An 18,795-nucleotide genomic window follows, 5' to 3' on the forward strand; every position below is an offset into this window, starting at 1 on the left:
TTTATTCTTAGAACTACGCCTCATCTTAAAAAGGGAGAGAAAACACTTACTTTCTTTCGCCTTAGTCACAGTGGACCCTGGCATAACTTACAATTTTAATTTACATGAAAAATAAACACATATATCTAAAATTATTTAAAAATATTTTCTAACACTGGCTTTACGAAAATAAAAATTTTCTGCACAATAATTGTTTATAATTATATTTTTGTATAATTTTGCTTTTATGTGTTAATATTGAGTGGGAGCTTTCGTTAGTATGATTTTATTTCGTTTATAACTGTTGTTTGAAATATTCAATTTATAGTAAAATATATATGAATGCATGTATGATGTATGATTGGTTGTATGTGTGAGTCAAAAATTAAATTTTGTATTGTTTTTGTATTGTTTCTATAAATAAGAAAAAATTTATTTTTAGTTTCTAGAAATTTCTAAATTTTCACACTTTTCTTTTTTAACATCTTTGGTGTAATTCAAAATCAACCCACAAAAATAACATTTCATCTCATCTCATTTTACATCTTATTTCTTATATTTTATTTTATTTTATTTCATCAAATTTTGCTATTTTCTATTTTCTATTTGCTGTTTGTTGTTGTTCGTTATTTCTATATAAAATATAATGTAACTTTTACTCTTTGCGTTCCCTTTGAGAATTTTTTTTTAAAAAAAAAATTATTGTTTTTCGTCGTCTTTTGCTCTCATAACATATTTTTCATGAGTTCTGCGCCTTTTTACACTTTTTTTATTTACTTTTATTTACTTTTATTTAATTTGTGCATGTAGCTGCGCAATGATTTATAATTATAAAACAATTCATATATGTGTATGTATATGTATATGTACGTGTTTGTGTTATATATATTTATATTTATATATGCATATGTATATATTGTATTAATTAATAAATATGTGTATTTGTCTTTTTACAAATCCTAAAATATAAGTTATAGCAACATAATATTGTTATTATTGTTGTTTTTATATTTGTTGTTGTAGTTGTAGTTACTGTTGTTCTTGTAGTTGTTGATAAAATCCTCAAAATTAACACGGGTAAATGCCTACAACAAAGCACGTAAACACATTTTACTTTAATTTTAAAAATCTACAACAAACTTAGTATTAATTTAATTTAGTATTATTTTAAAATTCATATAAATTATTATAATACATATAATATATATATTAATAAATGTGCTGTTTGTTTTACGGTTAACTAAACAAAAAATATGATTTTCAAATAAACATATAGCTATCTTTAAAATTAATTTTGTACAAATAATTATAAAAATAATTAAAAAAAAAAATTAAAGTTGCTGATTTGTTGAATTATGGTCGTTAAATTTAATATTATTAATTAATGTTGAATGTATACACAACTCTACTATGTAAAACGTCGATAGTTTAGTTACCTTGGTAGTTCTGCGGCCAGATGGTGGGCACGTTCTATATATTGATTGATTCACAATAAATAAGAGATAAATAACGATGAAAAATCAAAAAAAAAGATATAAATAATTATATTTATTTGCTAATTAACAAAATATGAGTATCACTGGTACTGTAAAATAAACATAGTACATAGTACATAGTTAATAGTATATATATGTATATGTATGTAAATGGACATAATGTATACCAATAACATTAACATTTAAAATGTTTATATCTGCTGTGATTCCATTTAAAATTTAATTTTTTTTTCAATATTATAACTAAAAAATGTTTTTGATTTAATGTGACCAACACAGCTTAATGTTGAGTTGAGTGTCATAGAAGCTGCAAAATGCAAAAGCTGTATACCAAAAAATATTTACAACATTTACAATATTGTCTCTTGTAATATTGTTCATTAAGGTGAGTAGTATAAAATATTGTGAATAAATTGAATTTATTTAAACTTATAAGTTCTATTTATATTTCAATATATATATTTTTAATATCTGATTTTATTACTTTAGTAAATAATAGGTTTGTTCCCAAACGAATTTAAAGATGAATTTTCATGTAAGCAAAAACTAAATTTTTTAATACCCAAAAACTGAATAAAGAAAGAGCATTTTTGTGTGAGTGAACTGTCATTTTCTATTTAAATTTTTATTGTACTTGAAAAGTGGTTAATTTATAGAAGAAATACGATTTTATTTTTGTTTTAAAATTTACTAGATTCTTACTTAAAAAGTACTGATTTAGATTGTTTTTTATATACATTTTTGATTTTAAAATTGTATGGACTTTTCTATAAATACTCATATGATGTTAAATAGTAAATGAAATTTACAAACTCTTACCATTGGCACGCTATAGTACTGGTAGAATGGTTGATATTGCATCGAAGGTGGGTAAAGTGTTGGCACACCAGCAGCTGCAAAATCAGATACTTTTATTATATACATAATTTTTTAATTCTCTTAAGTATAAAAATATTTAAGTACCTGGCGGATAAACTGCTGCTGCAAACTGATCAATGGGCATATTACTAATTGGAGCCGGTGGAGTTGTTGTATAATAAACTGCACCATTTGCTGCCACGATAGACTATGAATATAAATAAATATAAATAATAAGTAAATTTATAAATTTTAATAAAATGTTACACAATATTGTAATAATAATAAAGTCGGAAATTGTCGAGTGAAATCTCGATACATTATGCTGCCACTTTTATCAAATTAATTTATTGGATATATGCATTTCAACAAGCTTAGCAGGCAGCATAGCCTTATAAACTTTAGAATTCAGTTATGTTAATTATTTTTAACAAATTACAAATTACAAATTACAAATTACAAATTACAAATTACAATCACTCACTCACTCTCACTGTTTGATGTCATTTGATGGTATAGATGGTATAAAATATATTGGCGAACTTACCTGTTTCTTAATGGCTGGTGCAATGTTCAATTTGCGATCTCTTAGCACTACGCATTCCCCCTGTGGATATGAAATTGCAAGGTAAGCAAGTTGAAATAAACATAAAGAAAAAAAGAAAAATTAAATAAACTTCAAATCGCATTTAATGGCTATTAAATAAGTAACACATTTCAAGGCAGTTCATTACCAAAACGAATTCATTTAATTTTAAAATATAACGCTAAACTAAATAGCTTTTATAACAAACAAACTCGTGTAACTTTTTCTTAAACTATATATTTTTAAATAAACAATGAATAATATAAAAAAAACTTAAACAATATTAATTAAAACCAAGTAATAAGTAAATAAGAAAATAAGTAATTCAATATACAATAAATACTAAATAAAAAAGCAGTTTTTTCAGAACTTTTTTAATTAAAAAAACGCCTTAAACAGTAATTTGAACGTGAACAAAAACGGAAATGTATCGAAAAAAGAAAAGAAAAACTGAGTCAATTAAACGAAAGTCATAGAAAGTCAAAATTAATCATATAATAATAATAATAATAATAATAATAACAATATTAAAATCATAATACTTTATTTTTTATACAGATTTAAATGAAAACATTTAATCAAAATTGCAGAAAAAGATACGCGTTAGAAACAAATCAGGAAAACTGCTTTAGAATGTGTTAAATATACATTAAAAAAAATTAATATTAAATAAAAATAATAAATCAAACAATTTAAATGCGAATATTAACAACTGATTAACAGGACACTACAACAATTGTGAAAATAGCTCAACTTTATTTCAAATTGAAACCAAACTATTGAATTTGCAGCTGCTAATTAGAAAATCAGTTTACTTTTCACATTAATTAATTTATGTTCTCTAATAACACAATTATAATCGAAGCATTAGAAATTAGTGTTCAATTTAACAAAAACTTAACGAAAACTATTAAAGAAATGTGCGCAAAAGTCGTTCAGTTTTGTTGTGAATTAATCAAAATAATAGAGAAGGAAGAGTAAGTAGAGATTATATATATTGTTTTATAGTTTTTAATATTGACAGATGAACAGTGAACGATTATATATATGTAATATATAAATTATAATATGTGACTAGAAGGAAATTATAAAACGGGATACCTCGGGATAATTTCACCATTTGTAAAATATCGCGTAAAATATTACGCTTTAAAGATTTAAGTTAATTTCTTGTCATTATTAGAGACATACCATTAACTACCTGGTAACGCCGGACATTTGATTTATTATAAGCTTATTGTTGTTATAGTATCATATGAAGGAAATTTGCGTTTTGAGTGCTCACTAGGAGGGGCGAATGGCACGTAATTGTTTAAAAAAGATAAAGCGTTCCAAAACATACGCCCGGCAACTCTTGCAACCTGCTTAAGGTCATAATTATCAATTATTCACCTATGATAAACATAATGTATGAAAATATTTTTTGCTTTCCTTGACTTTATTTCATATAGAAATAATTTGCATCTAACCCAAACCAGTTATGTCTGATGGACCAATTAGGTTAATTGAATTACCTCATTGCATATTATTGAAAACACACTGCATATTAATTGCAATAAATCTAGTATTATGATTTGGCTATAATACAACAATTGTATTTTTTATAATAATTCTTATGCCATTAATCATAGTATTTCAATTAACATTTATAAGCGCGAACGGATTTATACTCAGGACAATATAAAGGATTAACATTAATAGATTGAATCAAATAAATTCATGACTAATGGTGTTTATTGAATGTTTTAAAAACTTCAAATTGACAATTTGTTTATATAGCAACAATAGTAAAATTAGTAACTTCAGATAACGCGCTTATAAACTCATAAAGTTGAACAAATGCAACAAATGCAATGGTCGGCAATTTCTTTCGCAAAAAAATAATTATTTTCAAATTAAAATTAAAAATTATATCATTTCATAGAAATTTCAATTTCAAAGGACTCAAAGGATTACACATACATATAAAAATCTATATAATATTAATAACCACGAACAGTTTCCGTAAATGGCTACAGCAAATGACATCCGTATATGTTTGTATATGGAAGTAAATAATGATTGTTCATGTCTTATGATTGTAGAAGGAAGTGTGGAACAATGTATATTAGGCATAGCTTATTACAGAGATAAATGATATATGTTAAAATAAAGAAATAAATCTGTTTTGGATAATAGCGTTAAAAATATTATAAAAAAAAATTTGGCAAAGAAAAGGCAAATTATTTTAAAATTTTTATAATTGAAGTAAATAGAAATTAGATGAAAATTAAAATTAAAGTAATTAAGTAAAAGTCATTCAACAAAAAATACTTTTCGTAATTAAAACTTTGTAAAACTTTTGCTGGTTTCACCTATTATTTTTACACAATTTTTTATAAATTTTTTTTTCATTTTTAAGTAAGGACACCAACACAGCCAACGCAACACAACAAGTAGCAACTAGGGCATAAATTAAGATAAAAAAGTGAAAAATAAGTAGGAGGTTGCGGTTGTGATTGCAACACTAACGATAGGGGTTTGCTCTTATCTCCAAAAAAAAATAATGAAAGCCAAATTCACGAAAAAGGATATACAACAGAACGACGACTCGATTGAAAAAATATTCTAAACTAAAAACGCTCCTGCATCGGATAACAAAGCAAGGTAATGGATGCACTTTAAAATAGTTATGATAACTTACTAGAATTCAAGAAAATATTATTATTTAGTTTAATTTATATTTAGATACTTTTAAAAACAACTCTAAACGTAAAGTAGTTTAGAGAATATATATATTAAACATTTCTATGTAAAGGCTGTGTAAACATTTATACAAATGGCTAAATGTGCCAAATTTTTAGTATTGTATAGTTAAATTGCAAAATATTTGTAATTTAATTATTATGCAAAAAAAAATATATAAAATATTTACAATATTATTTGGTGTTGATAATTACTTCTCGGTCTTAAAAGGGCTCGACTTTTTAAACGTAATAAAAAAAAATTCTAATATTGTATAGCCCACGCTATTCATTTTAAATATATTCAAAACGCGCCTTGTTTAAATAATCAATCATTTAAATAAAAACAAATACCTAAACTAATGTAATAATCTTAATATGGTCTATATATATATGTAATATATGTATATAAATTAGAAATTTTTAAGCTATTGTAGGTAGGCTTTTTCAGACCCTTTAGAAATAATGTTTTGAAAATTAAACTATTTAAAACTATTTATTAATATGACAGCAATTTTAATGAACTATCCTACACATAGAACCGTTCAAATAATTTGTTTTTGAACTTATGTTCCTGTATAGATTTGCGATTCGTAATTGCGAAATATTGTTTTATTCATTTGTTTTAATTAATTAGCTAACTTTATTTATTGAAACAACATAATAATGACAAAAATTTAGTTTAAAAGTTATTTTATTACAAAGTAACATAGCTATAAATTAACGCATATAATTAAAAAGTAGCGGAAACTGAAATAGTGCGTATAAACTGTTATGAAACTCTTTAATTATTTAATTAATTAAATAGTAATTAAAACAATTAAGTAAAATAAATATAAACATTTTCTTTAAGTGGTAAACAGATGAAATACGTAACGAACGAACGAACCAACCAACCAACGAACCAACGAACCAACAATTTGGATTAAATTCAAATGTTAAACAAAGTTTTAATTAAGAAAATCAATATATGTAATATTAAATTTAAATCAAACAATGTAAACAGTGTAAGATACAATTTTTAACACAATTTTTGCTAAACACTTTAACAATATAACGAAAAACAAAACGACTCTTCGTTCTTTTATTTTTACTTAAGAATATAAAAGTAATGAAATTTTGCTGATTATTGAATTAATTTCAAAGTTAAGTAATGAAGTATAGAATTAGAAAGAAAGATAGTTAACTCAACGAACAAAACTGATTAATGTTCTCTTTTAAAAAGATAGAAAATCTTCCCTGAATTTGATGTTTGACTGATCGGTTTGGATGGGATCATCGACATGTCGACTGAACCAGCAGCGATCATGTATGAGAGGAATTTAGATACTTGTAGTAGTATTGATGGTAGTGATGGGAGTAGTAATGATACGTTACTTGTAGTATCAAACAATATAACTCGCAGCTGATAACAGATCATTTATGCTCATCTTCTTCGTGAGACGTTAAAAATTGTTCTATAGTTTATTTTGGTGAAATAGATTAGCATTTCTTTCGTGATATCATACTCTTAGTATAACGTCGGTAGCATCACCAATTGCATTAACGGTATGTATAGTAATATATTTTAATACCGATATCAATCCTGATATATCACTTATTTTAATCGCTTATCAGTCGAATGTGTATTGTCATTTCAAGTTTTTTAATATGAAATTTTCCTAAAGGATATAAAAATATAAGTTTATCATCAAATCAAATGGAGAAGTTAAAAATTATTTATTTTACAATAAACACTTTGAACAAAGAATATATCTATCTCAGTTTGCTTTAAAGCTTTATTCATTTTATATACTAATCTTTTTTTTATTAAATAATACGTCTTTAAATAATTCGCTATATTCTGTATATATTTTTTTATTTGTTGCAGTGACATGGTAAAATTCAAAGCTACAATTACTTTCAGACTTACATCAGTTTGCAGCCGTTGCGCTTCCTGTTCCGTTTCGAAAGTGACGAATCCATAACCCTTACTAACACCAGCACGATCGACAATTATTTTTGTAGACTTGACATTGCCATAAGCAGAAAATACGCGACACAGATCTGATTCCGTAGTATCACCACTTAAAAAAATTAGTTTATAATTAGTTTATATTAAAATTTGCAGTAAACTTTTTAATAAATAGGTTTCCTTATTTATTCCTATTTATTCTAATTCATTGCCTCAATCAAATTAAAATACTAGAATAGAGTAAAATAGAAAATTACGGTATTATGGAATCGTAATAGAGATGAGCACTGTAACCATAGTGAATCTTTTATAATCACAACTAATATTAACCAAATACAACAATTTCACCCTTTCGAAGAGTTCCTCATATCAGATAGGCCCTTAAGTATTCGATCCTTACTGCTTAGTTTGGGCTAAGTTACATAGAAATATGACTAGAAGTCTCATCCGATTCCAAGCAGTGATGGTATTCGATTAAATTAAACGTTAAAATATACTATAACAAAAGTTTTCACTACGAAATCTGATCACCTCGAACTCACTCATAGCTTTTGAGATCCTAAAACGTACCGTGGCAGTTATGATAAGGAATTTGTACTTTCAACTAAAAATTTCGTACTAATCGGCTCTTAGTATTTATGATTAACTTTAACTTTGCCCAACTTACCTGATGCCACCAACAAAAATACGATTCGGAATCAAAGTTCCGTACTTTGGTGCAGACAGAGGGGCTTCTAGTGCCGCTGTAGGAGCTGCTCCAGTTGGCGCAGCCATTTTATGCATATGTTGGGCTGCAGGTGGTGGTGGAGGTTGAAGTTTAAAATTGCCAAAAGGTAGAATTTTGCTGGATTTATAATAAACGCTTAGTCAATAAGCAAATATATATCCTAAACGCAGTTGAAAACATTTATTACTATAATATAGAATTAAATTTACAATATATTAATGTATATATACCGTGCACTTATTAAACTTTCCCGTTTACTTTGCTCACTTTTCTAAAATGAGTGCTGGTCGGTCGCTCACTTCTCAAATCGTTGTGCGCCACAAAATGTAGATGACAAATTCTAAAAAATAAAAAATAAATTCAGAAAATTAGAATATTTTTCTAAAAATATATACATACATCAAAAAAGAAAAGTGATGATATATTTGTTTTCACAAAACTTGAAGTATATTTATTTTAAAAATGTATCTATGATCGTTTGAAAACAAAATTACTGCTTTGTTAAAGTTATGCGTTAGATAAACTTATTACAGAATAAAAGTGGACATAAAGTTAGATAATTTGCATAAAATTTATATTTTAAATCTCTTAAAACAAATTATTTACAATATACTTTATTCAGTCAAATAAATAACTTATACCAGAAGTTACTATATATGTAAATACAGCGAAATCTATATAGATCTATACCGCACTGATTATGTCAGGGATACTAGAAAAATTTATAGCACAACGATGGTCGGAAAAGTTTTCAAAAAAAACCTAAGCAAAAACTAAATGAGAAATTACCGAGCTAAAAAATAGCAAAAACGAGAGACATTAGCCACTTCGTCACATTTGCTTCATTTATTTTTATATATCATTTATTTACTGTAGAATTGGACAGATCAACGAGTGCGGGAACGTATTCAAAACGTATTCATTTTGAACGCCATTTCTATTTTCTAAAAATAAAACCAAGAATCTTAAAAACTAAGAATCTTGCCAGGTCTGCTTCGTTCCGTGTGTTTCTTTTACAGTTCTAATATATGTTTTCTTTTCTTGCTTAATCACCCTCTTCATCCTATATGATATTCGTAGTTCGTGATTCCTTAAAACTATTTTGATTGATTATACTAGAGCATACTGTAGCTTAGTTTAAAAGAAATACTAAAATACTATACACAGCACAAAATTTCTTTTGTTCGAAAGTTATTTACAAATAAATAATAATAAATAATATTTTAAATAACCGCAGAACAATAAAAAAAAAAGTATTTTTATTTGTTTCGAAATTTTAAAAATTTATTAAATACAATAAAAATATGAATAAATTTTATTTTGAAAAACACCAATTTTTAGATTAACAAGACCTCTCCTCTCTATCATGAAAAAGCCATTAATACATAGTTGGTAATTATTTGAGGGCGCATACTGTTAATGTATTGGTCTTGGCATTAGTTGTAACAGATTTGGAAGAAACAATAAAAATAAAACAGCGGATTAACTGTAAAATTAAAAATGTAAGTGATAACGTTGTGATAGCGTTTGTAACTATATTACTATCATCTATTCAAAAACTTAATGCGTAAATATATGCACACGCCTAATAATAGGAATTATCTGAAAAGAAGTATTGCCAAGTATTATTTCCGGAATATTTATTTAAATTTAACTGCAACTTATAGTATATTTTCTAATGTTGGTGTTATATTCAATATACTATTTCCAATAATCTAACATTTGCACTACTACCTATTAATAAATATTTTGACATTCAAGTAAAATTTAATTCTGCAGCATATATAAAATCTTACAGATTATGCTTATATTATTTTATTGCGGTAGTAGCAATCAAGAGAGGCATCTCACAGATTTTAAAAGTTCAACAAAAAACATTTAAATGAGGAATAGAATGATAATAAATGATGGATGGTTTTGGGATCCAGTAGAAAAAAAATTAAAAATTGAAGAGGATGTGAGAAAGGATAATGAGAAAAGATAATTAATCCATACTGAACTGTTCCTAAACTGAATTGGTCAGTATTTATACATGAAGTCATAAGTCAACTGAGCTTAGGTTTATGTGTTTTAGTGACAGTATGAGATATACAGCTGCAGTTTTAGCACACATTAATTTTCTGATTTTCTGATTTTCTGATTAACAAATAAATGTTTAAGCTTGCTATAATAGGTTTTCGCCTGTGTTTATGAGACTTGTTACTTTAAACCTAATAACTACAAAATTACGATCTTGAAAACGTTAAGACATTGGTATGTAGGGTTAAAAAACCCTTTCACTATTCTATTTTAGAAAATGTTTCCCCGTTACATATTACATATTTGTGGTACAGAAATGTGGGTAAGTGGATGTGACAATGCGGGAAGCTCTACAGGGTGATGAGTGACTCAAATAACTCAAAGTAATTAACTCAAATATATATTTGATAAAGCCATAGTGCTAGCTAATAGCCCCAAAATACATAGAATAAATATCAGCTATAGATCTATAAAAGGAAAATAAAATGGGATAACAATTTCACTAAAAATTCTGTAAGTAATATACTATATAAACATTTTTAGTATTAAAACTATGATACATACTCGTTTACGTTGTCAAATGGATATTGTCAAACCGTTTTGATTCAAACCAATACGAACATTATAATTAACTTAACATACCCATCTCTCAAGAGGGTAAAGGGTAAAAAAAAACCCATATAATTTCTGATAGCATTCAATGACTGAATGTTACTTCATAAACAGAAAACAAGAACAGAAGTATATATTGAAGTATCATTAAAAATCTAAATATATGTATACTTATATATTTTATATGCAGAGCTACCTTCGTAATAAAGATGATAATCACAGTCATTTTAATTGAGCTTTGATTATTTCTATTATTTTATTCATGTTCCACAGTATAAGTTATAGCATTCACAACAACGGGTAATGTACATGAATTAAAAATAGTAGATTTTTCACAGTTGGATGATTTGCTTTATATATGTATGTACAGCAACTTAAGTGCATATTTCATATATCATCAAAAAACTATTAAGGCATATACGATAAGCAGAGAAATACATAAGTTTATTGGATATCAAACAATGAATGATGTTTGATCAATTTTAGAAATATTCTATATTCTGAATTCAGTTAAAAGTTCATAAAACATTTATTAAAAGTGATAAATCAATTGAAGATAAGAACAATAATTCAATAAAAGTATCTTATACGTAGTGCGAGTAATTCAAATAAATAATGGCTGATATTGATATTTGAAGTTTCGTATTGAATCCCTAAAACAGATTTAAACAAATATTTAAATATAAATATAATTGTATCATTTATATCGTATTCTCATATAAATAAGTTAACCTATTTTTTTTTTTTTGTACTAAGGTTGGGCATATATTTGTTTATGGTCTATTGCATTATTATTGCCTCATGAGCTTCGATTGTTTAACTTCTAAAATTAACAAAAATATACATTGATATTTTATTTTTATTAACGTTATGTTAGTTGAAGAAGAGTTTCTGATGTAATCTAAATAAGGAAATATTTTATATATGTATCTAAATTCTAACAAATATTTAATTATAGGCGACTGTTAAAATCGATTTAAGATGAAAACATGTTTCAAATTAAAATTCAAATTGATGGTTTTTAATCCACGATGGTCTGTAAGTCTGTAAGGGATAGCGGAAAAATATTTTTCTTTTGATTCGATGACTTTGGATGCATTTCGTGGTTGTATGCGCCCAAAAGGTAAATTTATGGCGCACATATGTGTCGCCTTTAGCGATGGGTGACAGATGCAGTCCAAAAATAGATCCCGTATCGCAACAGCGACAAATAGCAAAGATTTTTCCGAAGTAGGGGGTAGTTCAGATAAAAGTTTTTTTGATTCGAAGATGTTTGGTGTGTTGCACTAGAGCCAAATAATAAATGAAAAGTAACACAGTTTCTTCTATATAAATATTAAGACGAAATTTTGTACATAAAGAACGAAAAACTTATTTGTATTTGGTAAAATGTTATTTTGCTTCGCAGTTTAATTTACAAAATCGCAAAGTAAATCGCATAAATGCTTAAAAAATGAGGTTTATTAAAAACGCAAATAGCGACCAAAATAGAAATTATTTTTATTTTGTATACATCAAGTGCATTAGGCCATTCACTTTATATTTATATACAATACATATATGCGAATAATACTTACTATATAATGTTTTATAACATTTAATTTATGTAAAAATTATGGGTTTTGTGCGTGACGACATCCACTTTGAAAGGTTTTACTTTGGTTTTTAATAGAAATATATCATTTTCTCTTATTAACAAGAACCACTTTTATTTCAGTATTCCTTTTAGATATATTGAAATGAGAATAAAAATCCTAGGCATTATTTTTTTATTAATTTTTATAAATTCTTTTAACATACATATGAACAATCTGAAAAATGTATACATATATATCCTTATGGCTTTCTTTTAAAACAGCAATATTTTTATACATGTGTATAGACATATAGTATATACAAATGTATTCTTCCTTGACGGAAGGATTTTGTATAATAGCTCTTTCAATTGGTTGAATTATTGTAAAATTACTAATCTAAATGTATTCATATTAAAAAAAAAAAGACTCAAAAACTTTTGTTGTTCAAAAATTAATTAAATTATAAAATATATATTTAGAATTATAAAATATTTTTGAAATTCTGCAACTGGTAGATCAACTACTAACTACCATAAGATAGGCACTAAACATCAAGCACATGACTATTTGAAATGAAAGACCCCGCTACGCAAACACACTCGATGTATAGATACCATATATATTAATGTAAAGAATGAAACCATTTTTTAAGCGAGCCATGAGAAAATGGATTAAATACGAGAATATCCAAAGTAAGCGATCATAGGTAAAAGCAGGTGACCATCCGATGACTTCAAACCCTGGATTGATGGCTAACAAGATTATGGTTAATATTTGGTGGGATTGGAAAGGAATTCTCTATTAAAAGATGGTCCAACTTGGTGTAATGATTCGATTCTCTCAACGGAACAATCAAGTAAATGCAGTCAGAATTAGTCAACAGAAGGACATGTGTTTAATCATAACAATGCTAGGCCACACACATCTTTATTGACTCGAGACAAATTTACGGAACTTGGCTTGGAAATTTTAATGCACCATTTTGATGCACCTGCACCTTACACCATCTAATTACTATTTGAATCGGTCTCACGTAGTCCAGATTGTGCACTATCTAACTACTATTTCTTTCGATTTCTGCAAAACTCTCTTAGTGGTAAAAATTGGCTGCTCTAAAAACTGCTAGAAAGCACTTGGTCAAGTTTTTTTGTCGATAAACCAGAGAAGTTTTACATGAATTAAATCATGAAGCCACCCGAAAAATAAAGGTTATAAATAAATAATGACTAATAGAAAATTAATTTTCAATAAGAAAACAAGAACAGAAGCTAGCAAAAACGATCCTAAACATCACACAATCAATACATACTGGTTAAAAATATTCATATTAACTCAAAATATTCTAGTATACATACATATACGACTCACACTATACGTTTTAAACATCTTTATAATAGGGAAATGACAAATGGGGGTGAAAAGTGTAAATAACCTTAAAATCATTTACTAAAGTAATTATGTCAAATATTGAAAATGTTATCATACAAGGGTCACCACTATTTATATTTTGAGCCTTAGCAACACTAATTGTTGTCACGTTTCATCTGACGTTTCCATATGAAAGTTTCACATTATTAAACATAGCCTTCCTTAGACTTTTTGGCAAAAAAGCGTTACTTGTCCTGCGACGATTTACTAAGACTTTGGAAGTGGATTATCAACTAACTTCCACATTTGACAATGAAGTTCCATCCTTTGCCACTGTGAAATGCTGATACAATGATTTTAATCGTGGCCGCAGTACACTCTCTGACAAAATTCGTATTTATGAAGGTTGTCACAGTCAGAAAGGTTTGTTCTCGTTAGTACTGTCATCATTTGACAAAATCTTCAAAAGTTACACGTGTCGATTGGTGCACACAAATGCTCAAAAAGTGCTTTGGCGGTGCTTAAAAAGACTTATATAAGATTGTTACAGGTGACAAATCGTGGATATAAACGTATGAGCCGTAACTTAAACAGCAGTCGACTGTATGGGTGTTTCGAGGTGAACCAAATTCAACAAAAGTTATTCGCGCTCGATGCACTCGACGAAATAAATAATCGCTTATTTTTTCGGGAAAACTGATCATGTGGCAACTATACTATTACAGGAACGTAAAACGGTTAATTCCGAATGGTACACAATCATTTGTTTACCGGAAGTCTTCAGTGAAATACGAAAACATACAACCGCCGTCGGATCATTCTCAATCAAGACAATGCGATTGCTCATACATCTCGTCTAACGCCCCACTATTTTAATAACCAAACATTCGAAAAATCGAATTGATGGGTCAACCGCCGAAGAAGTGACTACTTCTTGTTCCCGAACGTCAAGAATAAATGGCGTGGGCCATTTACGACGATATTTGTCGTTGTCGGCAGAAGAAGCCGTTGTTGCTTTTAAAAAACATATTTTGGAGATGTCTGAAGAAGATTGGAAAAAATCCTTTGACAAATGATTTGAACACATGCAAAAGTGTATTAATCATAAAGGAGAATACTTTGAGAAACAATAAAGCAATTTTGAACAAGTTAGTATTTTTTCATTATTAGACTCAAAATATAAATAGTGACCTTCGTAAAGTCCGATTTTAGTAGATTCGGCAACTCGTAAAGTGCCGATAAATTGCATTCACACATCACATTAGAAAATAGGAAAAACAATTGTACCAAACTGCACTAAAAAAACGAAATAAAAAAGATTATTTAAAAAAGAATATTTAAATTTGCTAGCTAACTGCACCAGAAACACTGAACACAAATATGGCAAAAAATTAATGTTAATTATCAAATAATTTGACAACAGTTCGCATTGCCATGACAGTTAACAAAAACAAGTGTAGCACATTCAAGTGTACAAGTAAAAAGCTAATGTCTTCTAGTGCCTGAGATTACCAAATTTTTTTCTCAGAAAATTTAATCATTTTTTGGTACAATATTAAATTGTTAGTGTTTTTATAAAATCTACCTTAAAAACCACCTTTAATGCTTTCAGTTTTGCAATAAAATTCATGTTGACTTTTGACTTTTAAAAGTTTACCAAAAACAACAAAAATTACATACCTTAAACAGATCTCTGTGTGTGTTTCTGTGAATATATATAAATATATATATATATGTGTGTGTGTGTGTGTGAGAAAGAGAGAGGGAACATGCATTCGTACATTTCATCCATACAAAGTAAATGTAATTTAAAGGAATTTCACCACAAATAATGGCTAACAAAATGAACAGTGCATACGTACACAACACACACGCACGCATAAAGGCAATCATTCGCCATTGGAGCAGGATAAGGTGCTTCACATACGTGTAGAATTTTCAAATTAACAGTGCATACGTATACATACACACACGCATAAAGGCAATCATACGCCATTGGAGCAGGATAAGGTGCTTCACATACGTGTAGTATTTTCAATGACCGTATTTTAATTGCACGTAGATTGTCATAAACTGAATTATAAAAAAAAAAGCAATGCGTCTAAAACCCAAATTGAGCACAATAAATGCATATCTCTGTGCCAACATTTACTAAACAAAACAAAAATAAAAATAAAAATAAAAATATTTGTTGTTATATCAAAGAATAAGACCTGAGTAGCCTTATAAAAATATTGACTACTACATAATTATTAATTTTGATCTCCATAACTTTCAAAGTACATTCTTTAAACATTCAGTTCACTTAACCAAATAAAAGTATTGATACTGTCGGCGTTCGCTTAAGAGAGGTTTCGCTGTATTATAAATTGATTGCAGCGATAGTAGAATTCATCTAACAGTTTATTTGGAAGTGCAGTTATGATATAATGACATAATAATAATTAATATTTGTAACACTAAATGATATTTGTAACAATAAACACTTCAAACTACTAGTCGTTAAAAATAATACTCTTCGTCCTACAAAAGATATATTTAAAATAGAAGGCACTTTAGTGTTAAAAAAAGTATTAGTTTTAGTGGAACATTCGTGCAACTTTCCTGGTGAGCTATGAGTGCGTATGGGTTACTTTTTTCCTTCTATCTTTTTATAACACACTTCAATGTCAGGTGATTACAGCGGTTTTGTAATCAGTGCATTTCATTTCTTCATCGGACATGTTAATTGTGAAAAACTCTGAAAATGAAATATATACATATATAATGAAAATAATAATTACTATTAAACTTTTTTGTTTGAGCTTATACAACAACATAATAAGTAGGGATCTCAACGTAGGGATTTCTCTAAGAAAGAATTTAAAGCAGAAGTAATAGTTATATTAAGTTTTAATAAGTTTTTAATGTTCGCGGCGGCATATGAAGAGAGTTTTGCACTTTCTGACGTTTCTACTGTCGTATTCACTCAAGTTTTTCATGCTTGTTGCTTTGTATTTTTTTAAATTTTTTTTTTGTTGTTTTTCAGCTATTTTTGTTTTCATACATTTGTCAAAGTTAGTGCTACAACACACAAAGTTTATCATTATCGTACACATAAGCCACAATGCCGCTCGTGTAGTAAGTACAAATTATGCAGAATTTAGTTTAGTAGTAACACAAAATGCTAATGGAAAATGTGCTTTAGCCATTCTAACACATGCAACACATGTGAATGAATCCAAAAAAAAAAGTCATGGAAGTAACGTAATGCACACATTATACATATAAAACGTAGGTAAAAAATCATATGAACGATAGTTTGCAACACACACATGCACGTACACATTCATATTTATATAATACTGTATGTACTTCTTATTTAATAACAATAGCAAACACAACAAAACAAAAAAAAAAAAGAGAAAAAATAAAAAATCGACAACTAGCAGCAGCAACAGCAACAGCAAATCATAAGATTTACGTACAACCATAATCGTAGATCCACTTTTAGTGTTACACTGGCATACAGCATGTGCACTGCATCGCATGTAGCTTAATTTTCGAGCAATTACATTTTGTTCCAAAGCAATTCTTATTTTTTTTATTTGTCAAATTACGGTATTTATGTTGTTAGTTAAAATTAGGCAAGAGTGTCTTGTCTTTTGTTGGTTTCTATAAAAAGTAGTAGCATGAGAACTTTTTGTGCTTACATACCTATTCATAAGAATCAAAACGAATACTTATGGAAAATTAAAATACAAACTATGTTCATTTAAATCATAAACTTGACTATGAAAAATTATATATAATTTTTTTTAGATCATTAGATCTTAGTACAATAAAGTTCGAGTAATCCCATGAGATGTTTATGTTCGAAATGTGTGCTGTATGCTGTGTGCATTCGTTTTTTAAGAAAATACAGTAAAAAATACAGAAAACATGTCAATATGTCATCCTAAACTTACCTAACAATATAACTCTTCTCCTTTTCCGAAAATTAAGCGTTTGAGTCAGTGGAAGAAGAGGAAAATGTTACTCATCCACTCTATCTTCATTAGAACAACTAATGAAGATAGAGTTGCATTAGAACAACTTAGTGATTTCTTCTATTACTGATTTAAAGTATATGCCCCAACTTAAATATTATTACCGGAATTTAAAACTTAATTGTAAGAGACACATGCCTCAAGATAATCACGTTTTCCCTTTCTTTCATCTATATTCCTTCAGGAACAGCTGACTATTCAATACTTATCAAAACAATAAAATTGCAGAATATCTGAAACTGTTCAAAAATTTAAAAAAAAAATTTCATATACCAAAGTATCAAGATACTAGATAATGTGACTGCAGCTAATTGCAAATACATTATTAATAAAAACCAATCTCTAAACAATATTTTAAGTCTAAACTTTATATTTATCTAAAAAAGTTAGTGAAAAAGTGCAGTATTTGCTTTCGAGGCAAAATTAATATTTAAGCACGTTGCACCAACATAATAGATTTATTGTAGTAAAAAATCATGTCACTTTGTATAAAACTATACACACTCTGAACACACTCTCAACACAATGAGAACTGAAAAGGAACAGCAGACGTGTTGACGACAATTATAAGGACACAGTGAAAGTATCAAAGGACTAATACTTGAGAAGAACACAATAGAATAGGAAAAAAATGAATTTTCCCTAACTTTTCCTGTGCTATATTATGACATGTGGCATGTGCATGTGGGTGGTGAGCATTACACACACACAATAATGTATTCATGTATGTTTGAAGGCCTGTGTTTACACATTGTAATTTTGATTTGTCACACTTTTTTTTTTGTTTTAACTTTGTTCTCTTTTCGATGGTTTTATTTTTGTAACAAAATTTTTTTTTCGGTTTCTGTGTTGTTTTTGCTGTTGTTGT

General features: G+C 27.6%; 1 protein-coding gene across 7 annotated transcripts in view; it reads right to left on the reverse strand.

Annotated features, from left to right (window-relative positions):
* LOC119670148 (protein boule) overlaps positions 1-18,795 on the reverse strand; it is a 33,354-nt gene that overhangs the window by 5,727 nt on the left and 8,832 nt on the right. For 4 of the 7 annotated variants that reach the window (XM_038080292.1, XM_038080293.1, XM_038080295.1 and 1 more), the window contains 7 exons: positions 8,554-8,663; positions 8,264-8,483; positions 7,555-7,708; positions 2,881-2,940; positions 2,439-2,541; positions 2,295-2,383; positions 1,416-1,449 (listed from right to left, as the gene is read on the reverse strand). In XM_038080292.1, the coding sequence (XP_037936220.1) occupies positions 1,416-1,449; positions 2,295-2,383; positions 2,439-2,541; positions 2,881-2,940; positions 7,555-7,708; positions 8,264-8,379 (556 nt within the window). In that variant the 5' untranslated portion in view covers positions 8,380-8,483; positions 8,554-8,663. Of the gene's footprint in view, positions 1-774; positions 1,065-1,415; positions 1,450-2,294; positions 2,384-2,438; positions 2,542-2,880; positions 2,941-7,554; positions 7,709-8,263; positions 8,484-8,553; positions 8,664-18,795 lie in introns of those variants that run through there. The other 3 variants (XM_038080298.1, XM_038080297.1, XM_038080296.1) reach the window with 3 other exon arrangements.

Source organism: Teleopsis dalmanni, chromosome 1 (genome assembly GCF_002237135.1).
Source record: "Teleopsis dalmanni isolate 2A chromosome 1, ASM223713v2, whole genome shotgun sequence".
In the NCBI taxonomy this organism is placed as follows: domain Eukaryota; kingdom Metazoa; phylum Arthropoda; class Insecta; order Diptera; family Diopsidae; genus Teleopsis; species Teleopsis dalmanni.